We start from the raw sequence: 20,936 nt of genomic DNA, 5'->3' as shown, positions 1-20,936 counted from the left end.
CATCTTCCATTTTTAGAAAATCAACGTGGACTAATACATTACTTCATTTCAGCAGTATGCACCCTAGGCATATGTTCCCAGGAATAGTTAAGAGCCAGTTCACTAGATTGACCAGACTTTGTCAAGATAATGTAACTTTGGAAAAAGAAGCTGACCTATTAGAACAATTCTTTTTGGATAGAGGCTATGATTATGAGCTTGTTAATTCCACTAAAAACAATGTTATACATCCTTTAGACTCTGCATTACACATGACTAAGAAACCTTTTTCTTTTACACATAAAAAAGTCAATGATAATATAAGAATACCATACATTATAAAATATACCAGTGATGTGAAATGTTTGGAGAATATTATACGAAACAATTGGAACATATTGCAGACTGACACTTTAGTAACTAACTTGGTGGGTACCTATCCCTCTTTTCTGTACAAGAATTGTTTTAATTTAAAACAAATTCTATGTAAAGACTATGCATCAAATGTTAAGAAATCTACCCCAAATATGGGGACTGTTTCATGTGGTACTTGTACTAGGTGTAAATTCATCTGTTCTGACCTGACTTTTGTTCATTCCACACTAGGCTTTACTCATTATGTTAATGTTTCAGCTACATGTCAGACTAAAAACCTGGTATACTTAGCAACTTGTACAGAATGCACAGCATTCTATATAGGATTGACAAAAAGAAGATTAACTGATCGTATCTATGACCATCTGTATGAGATAAAGAGAGAAACAAATACCAATGCATTAGCTCAACATATAGTAAAATTCAAAGAACACACTTTTTCTTTCAGGGTACTTGAAAAAGTAACTCTGAACCCTAGAGGTGGTGACAATACTAACAATCTTGCCCTGGCAGAATTAAAGTGGATTCTAAAATTCAATGCTCATAGTTACCCAGGCTTGAATACTTCAGTTTCTATCAAACCTGTTTTAAAGAACAGAAAGCGTTAAATACTATGACCATATTCTGAATTATGTTCTATAGTTTCAAATAAATATTTCTTAACTTTGCTACATGGTATATAACCTAATATTCTGGTTGTAATATTACTTTATTATTATCGTTATATATATACATTTTTTACTCACTATTTATATCTCATATTCTATGGGTAATTTACACCTATAGTTGAATTGATATATATTTTTATATTTTTACATATTCATATGTGTTTCAAATCAAATTCATTCAAAATATAGGTACTATACTAGATATGTAGATATATAATTGTATATATATTTATTTATTTACTTATTCACATATTTACATATTTATTTATATACATATTTATTAACATATTTTGGTTTATATATAGACATATATATTTTTTGTTTTTATGTTTTAATTTTCATATACATGTACTACTGACTGCTTATGCTCTTTTAACATCACATCTATGGCCTTCATTCTAATATGTAATATGCAGCTTCGTTATTTTAGCACTCATGTAAGGTTTTCATTTTATAAAGTTATCGCAGTTTATTGGATGCGCTTATATTTTTAGATACTAGCGCATCTTAGATAGTTTGATCTGTACCTATATCTATGACGTTATATATTTCTATTTTTGTTTTTACCCATATCTAAAATTGTGCTAAGATGTTTGATTACTATAAGTAGTCGTATACCAGATTTGTTTGTGTTACTATAGTAAGGTCTAGCATACTTTTATCAAATTAACTGATTTTATTATGCTCGTTTTAAAAAATGCAAGTATTGCTTATACATTTGTGCATTTATGTTATTTCCTTAGATTGGAAAAGTTTAGAAAAGTTTCTCTTTTTTGTGTTTAAATGTATTACAAGTGCCTAACTACTTCCTGTCTAATGAGATGTGGTTTTAGTTACGACAGTAACTACATAAAAAAATTTCTTACTTTGAAATGCTCGCTAGAGTTTAGACTAGCAGGGACTTGTTTGCTTGCTTGCTTGTTTGTTGATTTCTTTAATTAGATATAGAACTATTTATGAAATGCAATAAACTCATTATTTATATGAATGTTAAACATTTCTGTCCATAGGATGTATTCTGAGTATTGTATTAGCTATATGTCTTAGATCTTTTAGCTACCCATAATGAATGTAATGATGGCAATGCCGCTTTAAATAATAATTGAAGTACTCAATTATATAGGGTTTGGCTTTTAAACAAAGCAATATTTAAACACTTCTGTGTAGGGTTTTCATTGTCTGAAGAAGCGTGGCTGTGACCACCTTCACCCTTTGTATCTATATTAAAGAAGAGTTTTATACTTTTACTACAGCTGTTGATTGTGTTTTGGAACAATTATCTGCATTTCAACTTGTCAATTACATCGTGGTGAGATCAGGTTTCTGCTTTTAACTATTAAAACTATCTCAACATATTGCATCTGGCCTTTCCCCTCATAGTCTTAGGTTGTGGGTAAAAATCATCTCAAATGATCGGTGTGTCATTTAGTGGTGTTTTTGCCTTTTGTACCTTCCCAGTCATCAGCAGTAAAGAAAATAAAATGATTTTTGTTTTGTAAAGTATTGAAGCATATCATTTTTACAAATCTGTATGTGGTCAGAGCTATAATTTTTTAGAAAAATTAGACTTTTTGGTATAATTTCTCATCTTTGTATATTTTGGCTCAGTCTAAGCATTGATTCTGAATCCCCTTTGTTTGTTTTTAATGTTTATTTTCCCCAGTGTACATGAAGAAGTCAGTTTTGCTCTTATTTCTCCATTTTGCACATAATAGTTTTTTCATCTGTACCGTTATCCTGATTTGCTATTTTCCATTGATTTTCATAGAAAATAATTGTAAAGACATAATGTATATTTAAGTTTGCTGACAGAATTCCATTAGTTGGAGATATCAAGTTAATTGTGAACAAATGTTAAACCTGGTGTCATTTCTTACCTGTGCTACTAAGTACATAAACTGTAAATGAACATAAAATAAAAAAAATGAAAATTTATTGAGTTATGTTTTGGTTAAATTCATTTTCTTGTTTCCCTAGGGGTAGTCGTGAAGTAGTGGATGATGGATCAATTCCTGGAGATGGAATGGGAGCTGCTGGGGTTGATTCTGGATTTTTTGGACATCTCAAACGAAACTGGATCTGGACAAGTTACATCATCAACAGAAATAAGCAAGTAAGTTAAGCTCATGTGAACTGCTTCCTTTTTTTTTTGGACCCCCCTTACTTTGAGCTTATTGAGCAACTTCAAAGCTTATCAGTACCGCAGCCTTGCATAGAAGGGTAAAGCCCTAACTATGATCCAGGTGATTAGCAGCTTATGCATCTGAGGTACTAGCTCAGGAAAATGGGTGTGCCCGATGGTGAGAGTAGGATATGTACTCCAGTGCAACTCAGTGTTGTCCTCTTGGGGACACACAGAAGGGTAGGCAGTAGAGGTGAAATGATGCACCAACATACCAACTGCACACCTATCCCCTATACAATTTTAGTGCACAAGGGAGAGGGAAAAACTTGGAGCATAATAAAAACAAGTCTTCCTTGGCCGCGATATGATGGTGCCTCTATCTCCTCTTTGACCCCGAACAGGAGAGGCTTATCTGATTGAGTAGAGCTAGTGGATGAGGGGATGTTCCAGAGAGCAACTGATGGTCAGCTGAAGGGGAGGAGGTGAAGTAGAAAAAGATATTTTTTAAAACAATTGTCAGCATTATTTCATAAAGAAGACACCAGGAAGGACAAAGAGCTTCCCAGAATTATCCTTACTAGCCATTACTAGCTTATTGAATTTTTCAGAATTAACTTCAGAGGCATAATGTACAAGTATTACAAGATCTTCTTCATTTAGATCAGTGAGGTTGACTGTTAGGTGTCCCTATATATATATCTCCAGACAGACTTCTAGAGCTCTGCATCGTTCTTCCTTTGCATGATGTACATCTGGCCCCTGGTATGTTCAAGCATGTGAAATGAACAAAATGAACACATTGAGACAAGTATTAATAGAAAATTTAATGAAGTGAACCAATTTTTAAGAGGTGATATTTGTCACCTCCACATACTATTAGGGCACTTACTTGTGGAGAATTTTTATGCATTTCTCATGTATGCAATAATTTAGAAGTAATGAATAATAAACTAATGGTTACTGCAGATATTTTCCTTGATAGAGGTTATGCTAGAACTAAAATAACAGAAGCTCTTGAAAGAATTAGAGTTAAAACTAATAATAAGAATGTAGTAAAAGGTGTGAATGCTATGAACCATGAATATTGTAAAACCAAGAACAACAGAGTTTTTGTAGTCACTACTTATAATATCCTAAGTCCCGAAATAGAAAAAAAATCATATCATACTATTGGGACATTTTGTTGAAATATAAGTACTTACAAAATATAATAGGTAAAACACATGTTTTCTTATAAGAGAGGGAGCAATATTCAATATATTGTAGTTTGCAGTAAGTTTGAACAACCTAGAAATAATTTAATACATCAGTTTATAAGTTTGGGTACTTTTCCTTGTACCAAATATATAAATTGTAGGTGTATAGTTAATACATTTGATAGGAGTAATGTGGTGTTATTTAGACATATTAGGAAATATTGTTGTCAAACAGAGTATGTAGTCTATGTGACTAAAAGGGCTTTCATGTCTCGACTACAAGAACATGTTAGAGATGCAAGTCTTGTAGACTTGAGAACCCTTTACCCCAGCATTTTAAAGATTTTCATGACAGTAACCCAGAAAGTTTGAAGGCAACTATTTTAGAAAAAATTGAACATGGACAAGGAAACTGTGATATGAAAAGAAAGTTGCTTTATAAAGAAACTTTGTTCATTTTGAAGTACTCCACGTTAACCCATAGTGGGCTGAATACTGAGTGTTGCTGGAAATATTTTGTTTAGTTTAATTATTTAATTGTTTGTTTTAATTATATAATTAATGAATAGGGAGGGCGTTTTCATGTATATAAAGAAAGTTGTTTTCATTGTATTTTACTCCTGGAAGGCTTCTTGAAAGCCGAGGCGCTAGAGATTGTTTTTCCCTTTTGCCAAAGTTGGTGACCTGGTCTTATTTGTGGTTTATTTTATATTATTTTTGTATGTTGCCAAATATGTTCAGGCATACCACTGAAAGACAGGTGTCCACCTACACCATTTTAGAACTTTCTTGATGCAGTTCCCAAGTGCAGACACCACATTTGTAGTCTGTGTTGAGAGCAGTGCTTACAATCACCTGATGGTTGGACAGTTTTGGAGTTTGAGAGCAGATAAGTACCCTGTTAGGGAACCCTTTTTTTCCCTGTGTTTTTTATTAAGTACTGGATATTTTATATTGTATTTTGCTGTTTTCTGAGGGGTTGACTCACGTCTAGTGCAAAGAAAGGTAGATGTAAGCTATGAATGAAAACCTTCAGATAAAAGTTAAGGAAATAAGTAGAAGAGAGAATAAGATCTATTTACAAACGATGAAATAAAGTAAGATATTACAAAATAATAAGGATAACAGGTAAAAATAACTCTGTTTAAGGGACATGTTATTTCTAAAAGAGAATGAAGGTACTTTGTCAATTTTGTTTCTCAGCTCAGAGTTGGTATGTAGAATATGCCAATTTCTTTTAATGACATCTCAATATTCGTTGATGTCACTAGAGAACTGAAAAATAACCCTAGGGTGATTATTCAAATGTGCATCTACCCCTTGAATTTCACATTCATTTACAGCCGTATCTTTATAGTATGGTTTACATCTATTGTTCCTATGTCTCCATGCTTCAGTTATAGTCTTCTTTTTCAGAGTAACCCCTCTGCAAAAAATCCTGTTTAAGCTTAACCAGGGCATTATGTGCCTCCAAGTCATGATTGTGCAGTCTGTGTCCTATAGACTTGTCCTTTAAGCACATTACGTGCTATATGCCTAGGATGCATACTATTTCTGTGTAGTAATGCATTCTTTCTTGTTGGTTTTTTGTAAATACTACTATGGACCTGATTCAAATCAGATTTACTAAGGAGCACATCTAAAAAATCAATTTCAGTTGTAGAGCATTTATAACTAAATTTTAGAAAATTAGTACTCCTATTCATATAAGTAATCAATTCTTCAAGTTCCATATTATTACCTTATATGAGATATAGAAACAAAAGTTGAAGCATTGGAACAGAAATGGATTTTATTCTTGGATGCTGAAAAATTTCCAGGACTAAATGGTGCTTTTTCTGTGAAACCCTTTTTGAAACTCAAAAGGTTAAACATTAGTTTTAGATAGAAGCATCTATCTACATATATATATATGTGTGTTTTTACATATATTTTTGCAAGTTGCATATATGTTTTTGTAAGTTCTAAAATTAAGTATGTGTGTTTTACTTGAATTGCATCTACCAATTTTATTACCGGATTGATTAATTAATTGGAACAAATTGGTTCTATTCATTCCTATTTAAACATTTGATGCATTTTAAAGTTTTAGTCTGATGAAGCGACAGTGTATGTCTGCGAAAGCGCTTACTTTTTTTTTTTTTAATTAAAGCTAAGTCCTGTGTACATTGGGAGTATTTTGTTTGTTTCTTCATATTACAAAATAAGTTGACTCAGTTAAGAGTATAAGAGTTGTAAAGTTTAAAAGAACTAAGTAGAGATTGAAAGACTGTCTGGATGGGTAAATGGTAACTAAAATAGCCTTTTTTGTAATGTCTTCCACAGTACAAAAGTATTTGGATGAAAAACTAGGAATGCAAACTTTAGAAAGATTAATCCCACAGTTATGATATAGTAATACAAGAAATATAGTTTGGGATGCCAGTAAAATATTACAGATTTTTACAATGTTTTATGAGGTTCTGTACAAGGAAGACCAAATAAAGGAAGATCATGAGCACAAAAGTAAATATTTAGGTTCCTTAGAGTTACCCTGGCTAACATCACAGGTAGCACAAATCGTAATTAATGAGACTTTGTAGAAGAAATAAAGGCCGAATAACTTTATAACAGTTGAGCAGCAGATCACCTGGTATAGATGGCATTCCAGTAAACTAGCAAAACTGAGGTTGAACAAAACAATGACACTATCTGTTTGCATCTTTTTACTGGGAAAGTCCGACTGGTTTGAACACCCATTTTCAGTACAGTGCAAAAAGAAGAGCTCCAAAAATAGCAATTAGTATAGAATACAAGAAATTCATGCACAAATATACAGTACAGTTGAACATGTTAGACAAAAACATTGTATAGTGCTTGTTCATAAGGTAAGGGACATATTGGAATATTGCACAATAGTAGTGATATTCTATTTGCAGTAATAGGAGACATTTATTTAATGTAAATGACAGCAGAGCATTTTACATTTTGGAAGCATTCATAAGAGCATATTATATTGCAGTAAAACACATCACTTTCTGGAACAAATGCATAAATATATAGTTTGTTTTTGTGGCAGATATTTTTCAAAGATATACTAATGGAAGCCAACGTTTCTTTGTCATGGAAACAAGCAGATTTATCAGCGATTTATATTGAAGAGAAAGACCCAGCTAGGCTGGCCTCATATAGACCTATATCCAAGCTAAATACTGACAGCAAGATTTTAATCTGTATAGTAACAGAACAGCTGGATAAAATGTTGTTTGAACCTATAGATTTTGATCAGTGTAGTGTTATTGAAAGAAAGAAAATTGTTAATAAAATTATAAACCATAACTGATAATGGCACGAGCAAGATACAAAATAAGAGCGGCTTTTGGATGCAGTGAAAGCGGCTGACGTGGTTGCCTGTGACTACTTAGAAAAAGTCTGGTTTTCCACTACTCTTTTCAAGTTTAATCTTTGAAATTTATAGGAATTCCTTAGCAGGGGTTAAAATGGGGGGTTGGCTGCCCCAGGAAATTCATGTAAAAGGAGGTACTTGTCAAGGCTGCCTGTGTCCCCCTTACTTTTTGTTGTGCATCTACAACCCCTTGCCCAGACGATGAGATTGTCTCAATTGCATGACTTTAACTGGCAAAGTATCTAGATAAAAATAGCATTATGTGCAAATATTACTCTGTCTGAAAGAACCAGAAAAAGACTTGCTATTATGTATTCCAGATCCTAAGGAGTTTTAATTCATTTTCATGTTACAAGATCAAATAACCTAAAACGTAACCCCTGAATATGAATTGATAACTGTTCTGTTTGGTACAGGCATATCTCTATTTCTGGGGTCACAGAAAAAATTTAATATCTAAGAGTACATGTAGTAAGAACTTAATCTGTGTCCAAGTTTTAGAAATAATTAATTAGAGTTCTAAAGGCCTGTGCCAAAATTTGTCATATTTAAAATGATTACTGTGACATTGATAATTTACTGGAAAGGGCAGACAAGAAACAATGGTTAATGTTAAGAAAGAAAATCCAAGACTTTTTTGGGAGGGGAAAACATATCCAGGTGGCATGAGACAAGGCCATTGCTTCAACTACTTTTCGGGTACATTGGGACATTTGTTATACGTTTCTTTAACCTGGGGTCTGATGTATATCAATATACAACATGTATTTTGCCAGTTTTACAATTATATAAACAGACCTTTGGTTAATTTGTTTTACATCTAGCGTGTGGGTAACACACCATTTAAATGGTGGGCTGAGATTATACCTTTTCCAATTTTGGTGTACTTGGATGTTATTATTAAGTCAGCTGGAGTTGGCGAACAATAACAGCTCAATTTCATTGGTCCCTTTGGTGACTTTTTTGAGACTTGGTTATATTCTGATTGTTCTCAAGTCGTATTAATAGTGGGCATTCTCATTGAAATTTGGGATTTTGGTTGACTATATTGAGGCAATGCAAGCACACAAGTTTTTTTCTATTTAAATTTGTATATTGGTTATATGCCTTTTGAATGTGTGGCCTCTTTTATATCAATGTGCAACATATGTTTTGTGTATTTTCTTACTTGAAGTAATGGCCTCGGGGAGATTTATGGACATATGATACTAAATTAAACAAGTTACATAAATATTGGGAAAGGGCCTGTGGTTTTAAGAGTGCATGATACTAATTTGAACAAGTTAAATATTGTTTTCTTAGTAGGACTTGCACTGTCTTTTAAATACTCACATATGTCTTAATCGACTTAAACAACCTTCAGGTTTTGGCTACCTAATATTGTGATAATAACTGTTTTTTTTGGTATCATATTTATCTCCATTTATACCAACTTTGGTGTCTTGGTGTTGAGTGCCTAGTTAACAGATTGCAAACCCTTTAGGTGAATTTCTGTAACCACTATTGTCATACACTCTATAGGTCTCATATATATATATATATATATATATATATATATATATATATATATATATATATATATATTTTTTTTTTTTTTTTTATTGACAATTATTGAGATCTACATTGTGGATTAGCCATTTTTATTCATTACCCCTAACATGGATCTTATCACTATTCTTAAAGGACTATCTATTGACAAAAATGGCACTCATATATTTACATCTTTAGTTACCAACCAGTTGGATAATGGACCAGCTATAAATACTAAAGATGAATGTCGTATACAGTTTGACAACATTTATAAAAAAAATGAAGGTGCTAAGGTCCAGTGTTTGGCATAGTAGGCTGTTTGCAGCATATATTGAAAAAGACATTACCCCTAGGGGTTTAAGGATTAGACTAAAACCCCTTGTTGGTCAACCTGATTTAGAATTGTTGGAAGAATTGTCTAAAATACAACAAAACTCCACGATGGAGTTTTAGAGCCTTGCAATCCTTCCAGCAACGTAGAATTGACATTTTAAATACAGAAGTATTACAAATGTGTCAGGATGCTAAAAAATGGGAGGATGAACCTGAGTATAAGGAATGTTTGAACAAATTAAGTAGTGATTTATTAACAATGGAAAATGAGTTCAAGTCCAAGAAAATGAGTAAGTTTAAAAGGGACCAACAGGATTATAGCTCATGGAACCCTTTTGAACAATCTAGAAAGTTAAGTTCTTTACCAACAGAAACCAGCAGATCGAAAAGGAAAAGAAAGTCAATCTTTAAACAGCCTTGTAGTGACAGGTCTGGGGAAGATTTTTCTTCCCACACTGACAGTGAGAGTGAAAAATATCAAAGGTCAACAGCTCACAAACAAAATATTTCTAATGAGATGGTTTGTAATAAAAAAGCCCCTTTAGGTAGAACAGGAAATGGGGGGGCAGGAAACTAAAATGCTGAGGTCACTATAGAGACAATGCTACAACTGTTGGAACCAAAACTGTTACAAACAATGTTGTAAATATTTCTTAAGCCATTTTATCAGAGAATGAGTACAAAGTGTTTAATAAAGGTCTCAGCTATATACACAGTTTTTGTGTCTCTGAGTATGATTTTGTTCAGGATTTATTAAATTTTGTAGACTTTTGAACCTTAAGATTTTCTTTGGGGATAACAAAACACAGCAGGTTTCAGAAGAATGTGGTTTTAAATTCCATGCTTCTAAATTTGTGCCACCAATGAATAAATATGTAGAAACTTTTCAAAAATGTGTACTCCGGGAATTGCATTCTACTAATAACAGTGACTATGGTTTTGTGCAAGATAATTTGGATGCTGGTGAAAAGGAATCTTTCCTTCAACTCAAAAGTAGGAAAGATTTGGTGATAGTACAAGCAGACAAATGGGGATCTATTGTGGTGATGAATTGGTCAGACTATGAGAAGGAGAGTAAAAGACAGCTTTGTGATGCCAGATTTTATATGCATCTCTTTATAGATCCGAGCAGTAAGTTTAAAGCTGAGATTGATGGGTTTTTGGAACTTGCTATGAGTAAAGGCATCATTGATGAACAAACCCTTTACCATCTCTGGTTACTGAACCATCTTATCTCTATTTTCTTCCCAAGATACACAAGGGCCTGAATAATCCTCCGGGACCACCTATTGTGTCGGGTTGTGGGTCTCTTACTGAGCCCAGTTCTATATGTCTTACGAAATGTCTTAAACGCTTATTACAGGGCGTTAGAGCTAGAATTAAGGACACAACTGAGTTTCTTAACATCATAGCAAATTCCCAAATAGAGGATCTTTGGCTACTGTGTACATTGGATGTGACATCACTTTATACCAATATCCCCCATTGGGCTGGACTTATGGCATTGGAGTTCTGGCTTTCAGAACTGAAATTATATAAACCTGGTTTTAATACGTTTTTGTTACGTTTGGTAGAACATGTGCTAACTAAAAATGTTTTCCTATTTAGTGGTGAATTTTATTTGCAGGTAAAGGGTACCACGATGGGGGCTGCTTTTGCCCCTATATACGCAGACCTTTTTATGGGTTATTTTGAACATCCTGTTATTTATGATAGGAATCATAGCATCTTTATGGATGAGATGGATATTTGGTGCAGGTACCTGGATGACTGCTGGATGGTTTGGAAATCTGATGTGACATATTTACACGAATTTGTCAGCTACTTGAATGAAAATAAATTGGGTATCCATTTTACTGTTGAAACCAGTAAAAAATCTGTTCCTTTTCTGGATGTTTTGGTGACAAAACAACAAGATGATACCTTGGCTAGTACAGTATATAAGAAACCTTTCCATTCAAATTCGTTGTTGCAAGCCTCCAACTGTCATCCCGGTCACATTACACGCAATATCCCCAAATCCCAATATATGAGAAACAAGACAAACTGATCTCATTACGTGTAATAATTATCTGACCAATAGGTTTATTGAACGTGGATATTCCAGTAGGCATCTATCCCAAACTAAGACCATTGTAGATGGTATATTTAGAGATCAATTATTAACCTATCGTGAATTTAGCTGTGGTCAAGACCCTAAAATTAGATTTACTACAACTTTTGGTAAAAATGTTACCTCTTTCACTAGGGTTATACAAAAATATTGGGATATACTACGTACTGATGAACATCTAGCTACAATATTGGATAGTAGATGTTATTTTTCCTACAGGAAAGGAACTACCTTAGTGGGTCATTTTAGTTATTACAAAAAACATTCATCTGGTGGAGTACATAAAATACAAATGACCATAGGGGGAACTAGGCCACGTCGGTGTTTCCCTTGTGACCACTGTACATTTTGCAAACATGTTCTAAAAACCAAAGAGTTTTCAAGCAAAAATACATCAAAAGTTTTTGATATCCGTATTTTATCCATTTATAATAGTAGTTGGGTGATTTACCTTGCTGAGTGCCAATGTTCGACCTTTTACGTAGGTCAAACCTCCAGGTCTTTTAAACTCAGAATTTCTGAACATTTGAGTAACATATGCAGCAAGGTAATCACCAATGCTTTATACAAACATACTCAAGTTCACACAGCCACTAGATTTTCATTTACCATCATTGATAAAGTTGTAGGTTTAAAATTTTCCAAGAATAAATGGCATGAAATTTTAAATATGAAAGAAAGAATGTGGATCATACGTTTAGGGGGTCTTTTTCCCCTGGGTTTAAATGACCATTTGTAATATGACTCCCAGCCACTTTGATCAATGGTGGTTTATATATCCAACTTTTATATATATATATATATATATATATATATATATATATATATATATATGTATATATATATATATATATATATATATATATATATATATATATATATATATATATATGTATATATATATATATATATATATATATATATATATATTCACATATACGTACAGGGACAAATTGATGTATTCATTTATATGTGCAAATGTCACAGTATTATTAATTATATTTAATTTTGTTTTTTGAAATTTGGTGTGTATATTTCTTTATTTTTTGCTGGGAACAGGGTATGGTTGTGATTGGTGGTTTTGTATTTTTTCTACTATATAAACAGCCTCATTTATCATTTATATGATATTTATTCACATTGATAAAGGTCATTGTGACCAAAACCAGTCTGTGACAATAAAGTGCGTTTTCTCCTTTCTGCTGGTCGTTTTGGGGTTTTGACTTTATATTTGGGACCTTGCAGATGCTGTCCATGCAAAGAGTCTTTGTGCAGTTTTACAAGGCCATACTACCCATGGAATTGGGAGGAATAGCAGTTCCAGGCCTTTAATCTTATTATTGGGCTGTACAAGTGAGGCTGGGGTCTGTTTAATGCAATGAAACTGGTATCCACCAAAATGCAAAGTAATACCTAAACAACAGGAAAAGCCAAGTTAGGGATGTAAGGTGCAACTTCTTGACCTTAGAAAACTATCCTCAAAGAAAAGAGCTAGTGCTTTGAAAAATGTGTGATACCTAAAAAAAAGGGATTCCACAAGAAACCACTTGCAGTTTGAAAACAAGAGTGACATCCAGTAGGAATATTATAGAAGAGTAGTGCAACCCATCACTCAAGGCATAAATCAGTCATAGAATAGTTAAAGAATAAGAAATCCTTTTTGTACTTGGAACAGCTTAAAAAAAGGAAATGAATTGCTCACTTGAGACAAAGCCAACGTTAACTTTAACTTAAGTCCAAGAGAAAAGTTTGTGGGTATAGTAAAAGTATGCAAGGAAATACAAAGGCAGGGAGAAATCAGTAACTGAAGTCTCAGATAATACAACTAATATTAGAGTCCCATTCAGAAATGGCAAACACAAAAAGTTTAATAGGTAGAATATATAAAACTGGACTTAGTGGCAAGTGAGAAATAACTTGATAGAACAAGAGTGGGAAACCAAGATGTGAATACAAATCTGTTGGAAGATTAGTCACCTGTCTGTGTTGCACCTAAATATGCCACTAAAGCTAAGAAATTACATATTTTAACATGGCAACTTTTGCACAAATACTTCATCACTCAAGTAGATAGCATCAGGTGTTCCTAGGAGATGCTGGAGGTGTAGAATGGGTAGATAGGAGATTGGATCCACATATTCCGGACGTAGTCAGAACAGGGATCCTTCCAAAGTTTTTCAAGAGTTGCTCAGTAACGTTTCCTTAGCATAAAGCATTAGAAATGTTCTTGTTTAGTGACCCGTGTAAGGTCGACATGCATATGCCCAATAAAGCTCTGATAAACTTTTTTATTTCAAGTAGCTGAAAAAGTTATCACAAGAAAGTAGAAAATGAAAGAAGCTAGTAGTAGAATGATATCTGATGCAGGTATTGAGTGACATAGGAGAGAAAGATGGAGAAGGGACCAAACAACAAATGCTTCTGGCCAAACAAGCTCACAAAATGAAGGAACCAGCTGAAGACCGTGGAACCAAATCAAGATGTTGAACCACTTTATTTGTAATAACTGACAAGCAACAAAGAAGTTTAGAATTTATGTAGATGAAAAATGAACTTTTTGCCAGAAGCATTTGTATAGTAGCATAGAGAAATACAGGAGAAGGAGAACACCTAAAATTAAAGTTGAGCATGTATTCATAAAACCGAATGAAATATGTATACATCTTTTCTGCAGTTTGGAGATGAAAAGTCTCTTGTAAACAGATTTATAAATTAATTTACAAGTTAATGCAATTAAATTGAATTGGATTTTCTTAATATGGTGTTTCTTTAATAATGGATATGAGGGAGGAGGAGGGAAGGTGGCCTAATGGTTAAGGTGTTTGCCTTACAAACACAAGGCGCAGGGTTTGAGTCTCACAAGAGATAATTGGATAGACTTAAAATGGCTCGCAAGGGCAATTAGCTTAGTACGAACCTATGAACCTATGAAGTAGTTAACTTCATTTGGGCATCAACCTATGGGTCTTCGGATTCTAATCGGATCCGAGCCGGCAGTTTTCAACAGCAGAGATCCGAGCTCCAAGCTCCTCCCCCTACCAACCCTCCGTGACCCCAGATCTTGTTTGCCGCGGTTGAAGCCAGCAGCTTGATCCTTGAGTTCCAGGCGTTAGTGAAGATTTGTGAGAAAAATTTGATCTTTTCTTTACCCTTTCTGTCAAAAAAGAGTGGTGTGTGTGATTAGCTTCCCCTTGTAGTTTTTCTCTTCAAATTTATTTTCAGCTTATTTCCTCCCCCACCGTGAGAGCGTTAGGGCGTGTGTCTGTGTGTGATTGGGGCCTAGAGTGTGTGTCTTTCCTTACATTAATGTCTGAGGCCCCAAAGACATTTTTTTCTAAATGTACCGAGTGTGGCCATAAGCTATCCCCAGCGGATGGCCACACTCGGTGCGTGTTGTGCCTTGGGGTTGAACACCTCTCCTCTGGATGCGCTATTTGCGCGGCGTTCAACCCAAGGGCACTTAAGGACTGTTGGTTGAAGTTGATTCTGGTGGGACTTCTGCCCCCGGACTCGGCTCCGACCTCCGGTCCCCCGTGGCGCCTGCTGCAGCTGCGGCAGTACCCACGATTGCTTCCCTTCCCCTTGCCGGGACTCAACCTCCCACCTCGGGCCAGGAGGATAGGGAAGCCAGAAAAGAGAAGCATAGGGCGAAGCACCACAAGCAGCGGGCCGAGGCTTCTACATCGGCCCCGCCAGCTAAGCGGGCTTCTCCGTCCAAGACCTCCGAGCTTTCTCCTTCCCGGATCCGGTCACCTTGCATTTCACTGGGGCCGGAGGAGGAGGAGGAGGCCCGATCTCCCTCGAGGTTATCGAGGCGGCACTCCCGTCCCTCCTCGGTGGCCTCCTCTAGGTCTACTAAAAACCTAACAGATGCAGATTTGGACCGGATGATGAGAAGATTCCTCCAGGCCCAACTGCAGATGGGAGTGCTCTTGCCTCCCCCCCACCTCCGGGGGGGAGCTTGACCCCTTTTTTTGCACCGATCGCTCCTTCTCCAACCTGCTTTTCGAGTTTGGAGTCCTTGGAGCCGAGCGGCGTTGGAACCGGGGGTGTGTCGTTGCCGACATTATAGGGTACTTCATCGCCGGGGTCAACCATGTTGCGATCTCTTTGCTTTTCCCTCAAACACGAAGTGCAATGACTACTTCGCTCTAATTCCCCCACCCGGGGAATCCCCCCGAGACGCTCTGGTTCATGCTTGGCCACCCGGTCTCCTCTATGCTTATCCTCCTCTTCCTTTAATGCTGAAGTTCTTACAGAAAGCCAGACGGCTGTGGAGCAGAATAATCCTCATTGCCCCATTCTGGCCTCATCAGGCTTGGTTCCCTTATTTACGGTCTCATCTAGTGAATCCTCCCTGGATTCTGGATTCCATCCTGGATCTGATCTCACACCCGTTAGACCTCCCGACCTCGAATCTGGACGATCTGAAGCTCACGGCTTGGTTGCTCCAGTTCCAATCCTAGCTAGGACTCCCGGTATCTCTTCCCTGGTCAAAGCTATCTTAGTGGCAGCCCACAAGCCGTCTACTAGAAGACTGTATGATAGCAAATGGAAACTGTTTTCTATTTGGGCAGAGCAACAAAACTTAGACCCTTTTATGGCTCCGTTGCCTGCGGTGTTAGACTTTTTGTCAGGACTTTTTGACCAAGGAGCCAGCTCGTCCACGGTCAGAGTTCAGCTGGCAGCTATTTTGCACTATCACGTGGGGAGTGACCTAGGCCCTTTGATTTCAACCAGATTGTGTAAGGCCTTTTTGAAGGGTACCTTCTTACTAAGACCCCCAGTGAAGGATGTAGTCCCTCCTTGGGATCTAGCGCTTGTGCTCCAGGCTTTGGCAGCTCCTCCCTTTGAGCCTGCAGCCTCAGTGGATCTCAAACTATTATCCTGGAAAACAGCATTTCTCGTCGCTATCACTTCGGCAAGAAGGGTGTCTGAGCTACAAGCCCTTTCCGCCAAGCCGCCATATTTGATCTTTCACAAAGATAGAGTATCCCTCAGGACCAAACCCCTCTTTTCTTCCTAAGATTGCTTCTGAATCAAATATCAATCAAACCATTAATCTACCTGTCTTTTTTCCCACTTACCAAAACAAAGGCGAATACAAGTTGCACTCGTTGGATGTTCATAGACAACTACGTTTTTATTTTCACAGAACAGCTGGTCATAGGCAATCAGACCAGCTGTTCATTTCCTTTGCAAAATCTAATTTTGGAAAATCAGTTTCAAAAGTCACACTGTCCAGGTGGATATCTCAGTGTATTCTTCTAGCATATGAAAGTTCTGGCCGGCCCGCACCCCAGGGAGTCCATGCCCATTCTACTAGGTCAATTTCCACATCTGCTGCATTTTGTTCTACGGTTTCATTGGATGAAATTTGTTCGGCAGCCACTTGGGCTTCATCTCATACCTTTATAAATCATTATAAGTTGGACCTGGTCTCCAGAGGGAGAGCATCCTTTGGCTCTGCAGTGCTCCGGAACATCCTTCCATGAGGACCTCCCAAGAATTAGGTAGCTGGGGACTCTGTCCCTTAGGTTGATGCCCAAATGAAGTTAACTACTTCAGATTAAGAAGTTATGTACTCACCATAACGTTCCATCTGAGTAGGTAAACTTCATTTGGCAGCAACCGTACCTCCCTCCTTCCCCCTGACCATCGGATGTTTATGTTACTATTTGGTCATCTGATTGTATCGAGGTCAGACCATAGGCTGGATATTTGGTGCAGGTCTTGCATTAGGCAAACTCGATCTGAGGTCACGGAGGGTTGGCAGGGGATTATGGGTAGGGGGAGGAGCTTGGAGCTCGGATCTCTGCTGTTGAAAACTGCCGGCTCAGATCCGATATGGATCCGAAGACCCATAGGTTGCTGCCAAATGAAGTTTACCTACTCAGATGGAACGTTATGGTGAGTACATAACTTCTTATTCATTATTATGAAATGTTATATTGTTGAAAAGTGTGGTTTTGTTGATGTTTTGTTTTTTGAATAAAAGTTGCTTTATTTTAAAAAAGAAAAAAAATAGTAGTAGGGGAGATGTTGCTTTGGTAGATAAATCCCTCATAAAGATTATCTCATTCTCAGTTTTTTTTTTTTTGTGCCCTGGAGCAAATCACAACAAACAGCTCTGCAGTTTCTGCCAAGGCTTCATTCCCAAAACCTTGTGGAGTAAGTTATGTTCCCTTTGTGAACATCTTGAGTGGAAGAGTCGTGAGGCCTTGGTTTTGATCCATCATGGTTACCTACATTGTGTCCTCCTATGATCTCAGAAGGAAAAGGGAGAAATTGACGCCGGACACTTGAAGCAGGCATCTAGCTTTCCAGATTCTTATGGGAGGGCCTTTTCAGATGAGATGCTTTTGCAGGTCTGGACCAGACACCTACCCTTCCACATTTTTTGACAAAGCTCCTTTAGAGGCCACCGTGATTGAGGAAACAGGCAATTCCAAATAGATCCTTTACAGTGGTGTTGTTTGAACACCTGACCAAGGGTATATGCAGGGAAGGCCTACATAGTTATTTTGAGGAGGAAGGTGGGATTTCCACTGTTTTAATTAGGGAAGTCGCGTCTTCCTGCACAGAGACTGGGGGATAGTCAACACAGAAGAAGAAGAATAAGAAACATAGTAGATTCACATGGGGAAATTGTTCTGTTAAGAGTATGTAACAGTGACTGGGGCAGTATACCGAACACCTACATTTAATAATTTAATAGTGCACTAGTGCTATGACCATTTTACCATTAGGTTAACACAAAGTATGGGAGGGGAGAGACAGGGACTCAAAGGGTTGTGTTAATCACAAACCTCTAGTCATTTGGCTTCTATAGACAAATGCACAATGTGCAGCCTTTTATTTATTTATTGACATTTGATTACCAGGAAAGTCTGACTGGATAGAAGCCTATTTTCAGTGGAGGCCCGGAGAGAAAAGCTCAAAATTATTACAAAACAATTTAAGAATAATAATTTACAATCTTCAAAAATAAGACAAAAACATCAACAGTTGAAGTAGTTATAACAAATTAGATGTAATATAAAAACATTGGTTAAGAATCTATACAAGGTATATGGCAATCATTTAATATTTAGAGAAATTTTAGTAAGTTTGTAGAAAAATTAAAGGTTAGTCTAATACAAGTAGGAATTGCAGTATGAAGTGAGGGAAACACGGCTTATGGTATATTTAGAGAGAAACTCAGATAAGAGAATTAGATAGCAGTAAGGGAAGAAGGGGGAGAGCAAGTTATAAGGAATGAAAAGGTACGTGTTCACATTTAGGAATATAGTTTATCCTGGTTTTGAGCAAGAACAGAGCCAGATTTTAGCTAGGAAGTTTTTCAGAGTGGTTTTGAAAGATGGGAGCATGGGTATAGACCTGTTGGATGCAGGTAAGATGTTTTGGTCCTTAGCAACCTTGTACAAGTACAGACAATGTCCATCAGATTTGAAAGGTTTATAGACAGGCAGGAGTTTCTGGTCACTGGATCACAATGACAGACTGGGAAAATAGCTGTGTAAAATGTTTTTTAATCCTGGACAAGCAGATGGATGCTGGATAATTTTATAGGCAGTAAGAAGTTGTGTATATGTTAGTTGACATGGCTGTTCTAACCAATTTAGGCTTTTCATTGCTATATAGTAGTGGGTTCTGAAAGTGGTTTGTGCTGCAAATTTAGCAACTTTGTTACAGCATGGTTCATGTTTTAATTTTGGTGAATCCTGGAGATTAGTAAGGATGGGAGCGCCATGGAGGAGATAAGTGTTGGCAAGTGTTGATTTTGTTGAGTCATTGAAAAAGTTTTTGGCTGTGTAAAACCATCCCTACTTTTTGATGAGTTTTTCTTATAGAATTTTGTATATGCAGGTGGAATGTGTAAGATTATCATCCAGTATCACCCCTAATAATTTGCTACGAAAAGTGACTTCAGTGGTTGCATTATCAAGGCAGAGGACTTTAAATTTTGTTTTTTCATGAGAGAGGCATTTGGGGTGAAAAGTAGTAGTTTAGTCTTTTTTGAGATGAGAGTTATGAAGCCACGTTTCAGTGGCTGTTAAAGCTTCCTGATTAAGTTTTTGGAGATATACCATGTTGTCATATGTACAAATTAGAGTGGAATCATCTGCATGTCGTACTAGGGTGGCCTTTTGTGTGGAAGTATAAAGGATGATATTGAAAATGTAAAGGAAGAGAGGAGTCATCGTGCCTCTTTACTCATCCCTCATCAGGGCCCATAATTGAGTACAATGCCCCTTTTGGGATGTACCTTACCAGACATTTGCAGCAACTGGAAAGACCCCAAAAGTACCTCACCAAGAGGATCAAAGGGCTCAAACAGATGCCATATGCTGCCCGGTTAAAGAAACTCCAGCTCTACTCAGTGGCATACCGCCTGTTCAGAGGCGATCTGTGCCTGACGTATAAAGCCATGTCCAACCCGGAATTAATGGACATGCTGCACCTCAGAAAATCCAAATCCCATCGAGCTACGCGCTTGAGAGACTTGAACCTCAGCACTGAAATAAATAGGACATGCTGGAGGGACAGATTCATAACCCAGAGGCTCCCTTCACTCTGGAATAAAATCCCAGTCCAGGTTATTCCAGAGTCCCTCATTGACTCTCTTCAAGAGGAATCTTGATGAGTGGATGGGAGATCGTAGGTTTACCCCGGGTATCACTTCTGTGTCAAACCTCGAAAAAGGGCATAGCAAAATAAATTTAAAATGGGTGGCGAAAGCCAAACACATTCTGGCTAGGCTTATAAATGCCCTAGGGCAGATAGCCTAGTATGAACCTATGAGTGTAAGGAGAGAGTGTGGAGTGCCATTTTACAGACTGATGGCTTTGTACAGTTAGCTTTGAACCACAGAAATGTGGTCTGAGAGAGAGAGAGACCTAGTGAGGAATATGAAGCAGAAGTTTGCTGTGACAAACTGTATTGAGGGCTTCAGACAAGTCTAGAAATAAGGAAGAAACTAGTTTGCCATTATCTCTAGCTTTATTGACAGTATCTATATAGATTAGAAGGGGAATGCTAGTACTATGGGAATGATGGAAGCCATGTTGTGTAGGGGACAGGACTTCTTCCTGAAGGAGGTAGTCTAGCAATTGTTTTAATTTAAAGACAGAAAAAAAAACAGACTTAATTTGAACTAGGCATTGCAACACAAAGAATGATGCAACATGCTACCATGCATGCAGAAAATAGTGTGTGTATAAAATGTCTG

At 36.6% G+C, this 20,936-nt stretch overlaps 1 protein-coding gene across 1 annotated transcript in view; it reads left to right on the top strand.

Annotated features, from left to right (window-relative positions):
* Positions 1-20,936, top strand: part of GTF3C1 (general transcription factor IIIC subunit 1) — a gene marked incomplete in the record, with an annotated part of 1,808,906 nt that overhangs the window by 831,558 nt on the left and 956,412 nt on the right. Inside the window, 1 exon segment of the mRNA XM_044089472.1 lies at positions 3,000-3,135. Within this exon segment, the coding sequence (XP_043945407.1) occupies positions 3,000-3,135 (136 nt within the window).

The sequence above is a fragment of the Protopterus annectens genome, chromosome 12.part0 (assembly GCF_019279795.1).
Source record: "Protopterus annectens isolate FY-2018-M chromosome 12.part0, PAN1.0, whole genome shotgun sequence".
NCBI lineage: Eukaryota > Metazoa > Chordata > Ceratodontiformes > Protopteridae > Protopterus > Protopterus annectens.
The sequence above is the reverse complement of the archived record's forward strand: the minus strand, read 5'-3'. Positions and strand labels throughout refer to the sequence as shown.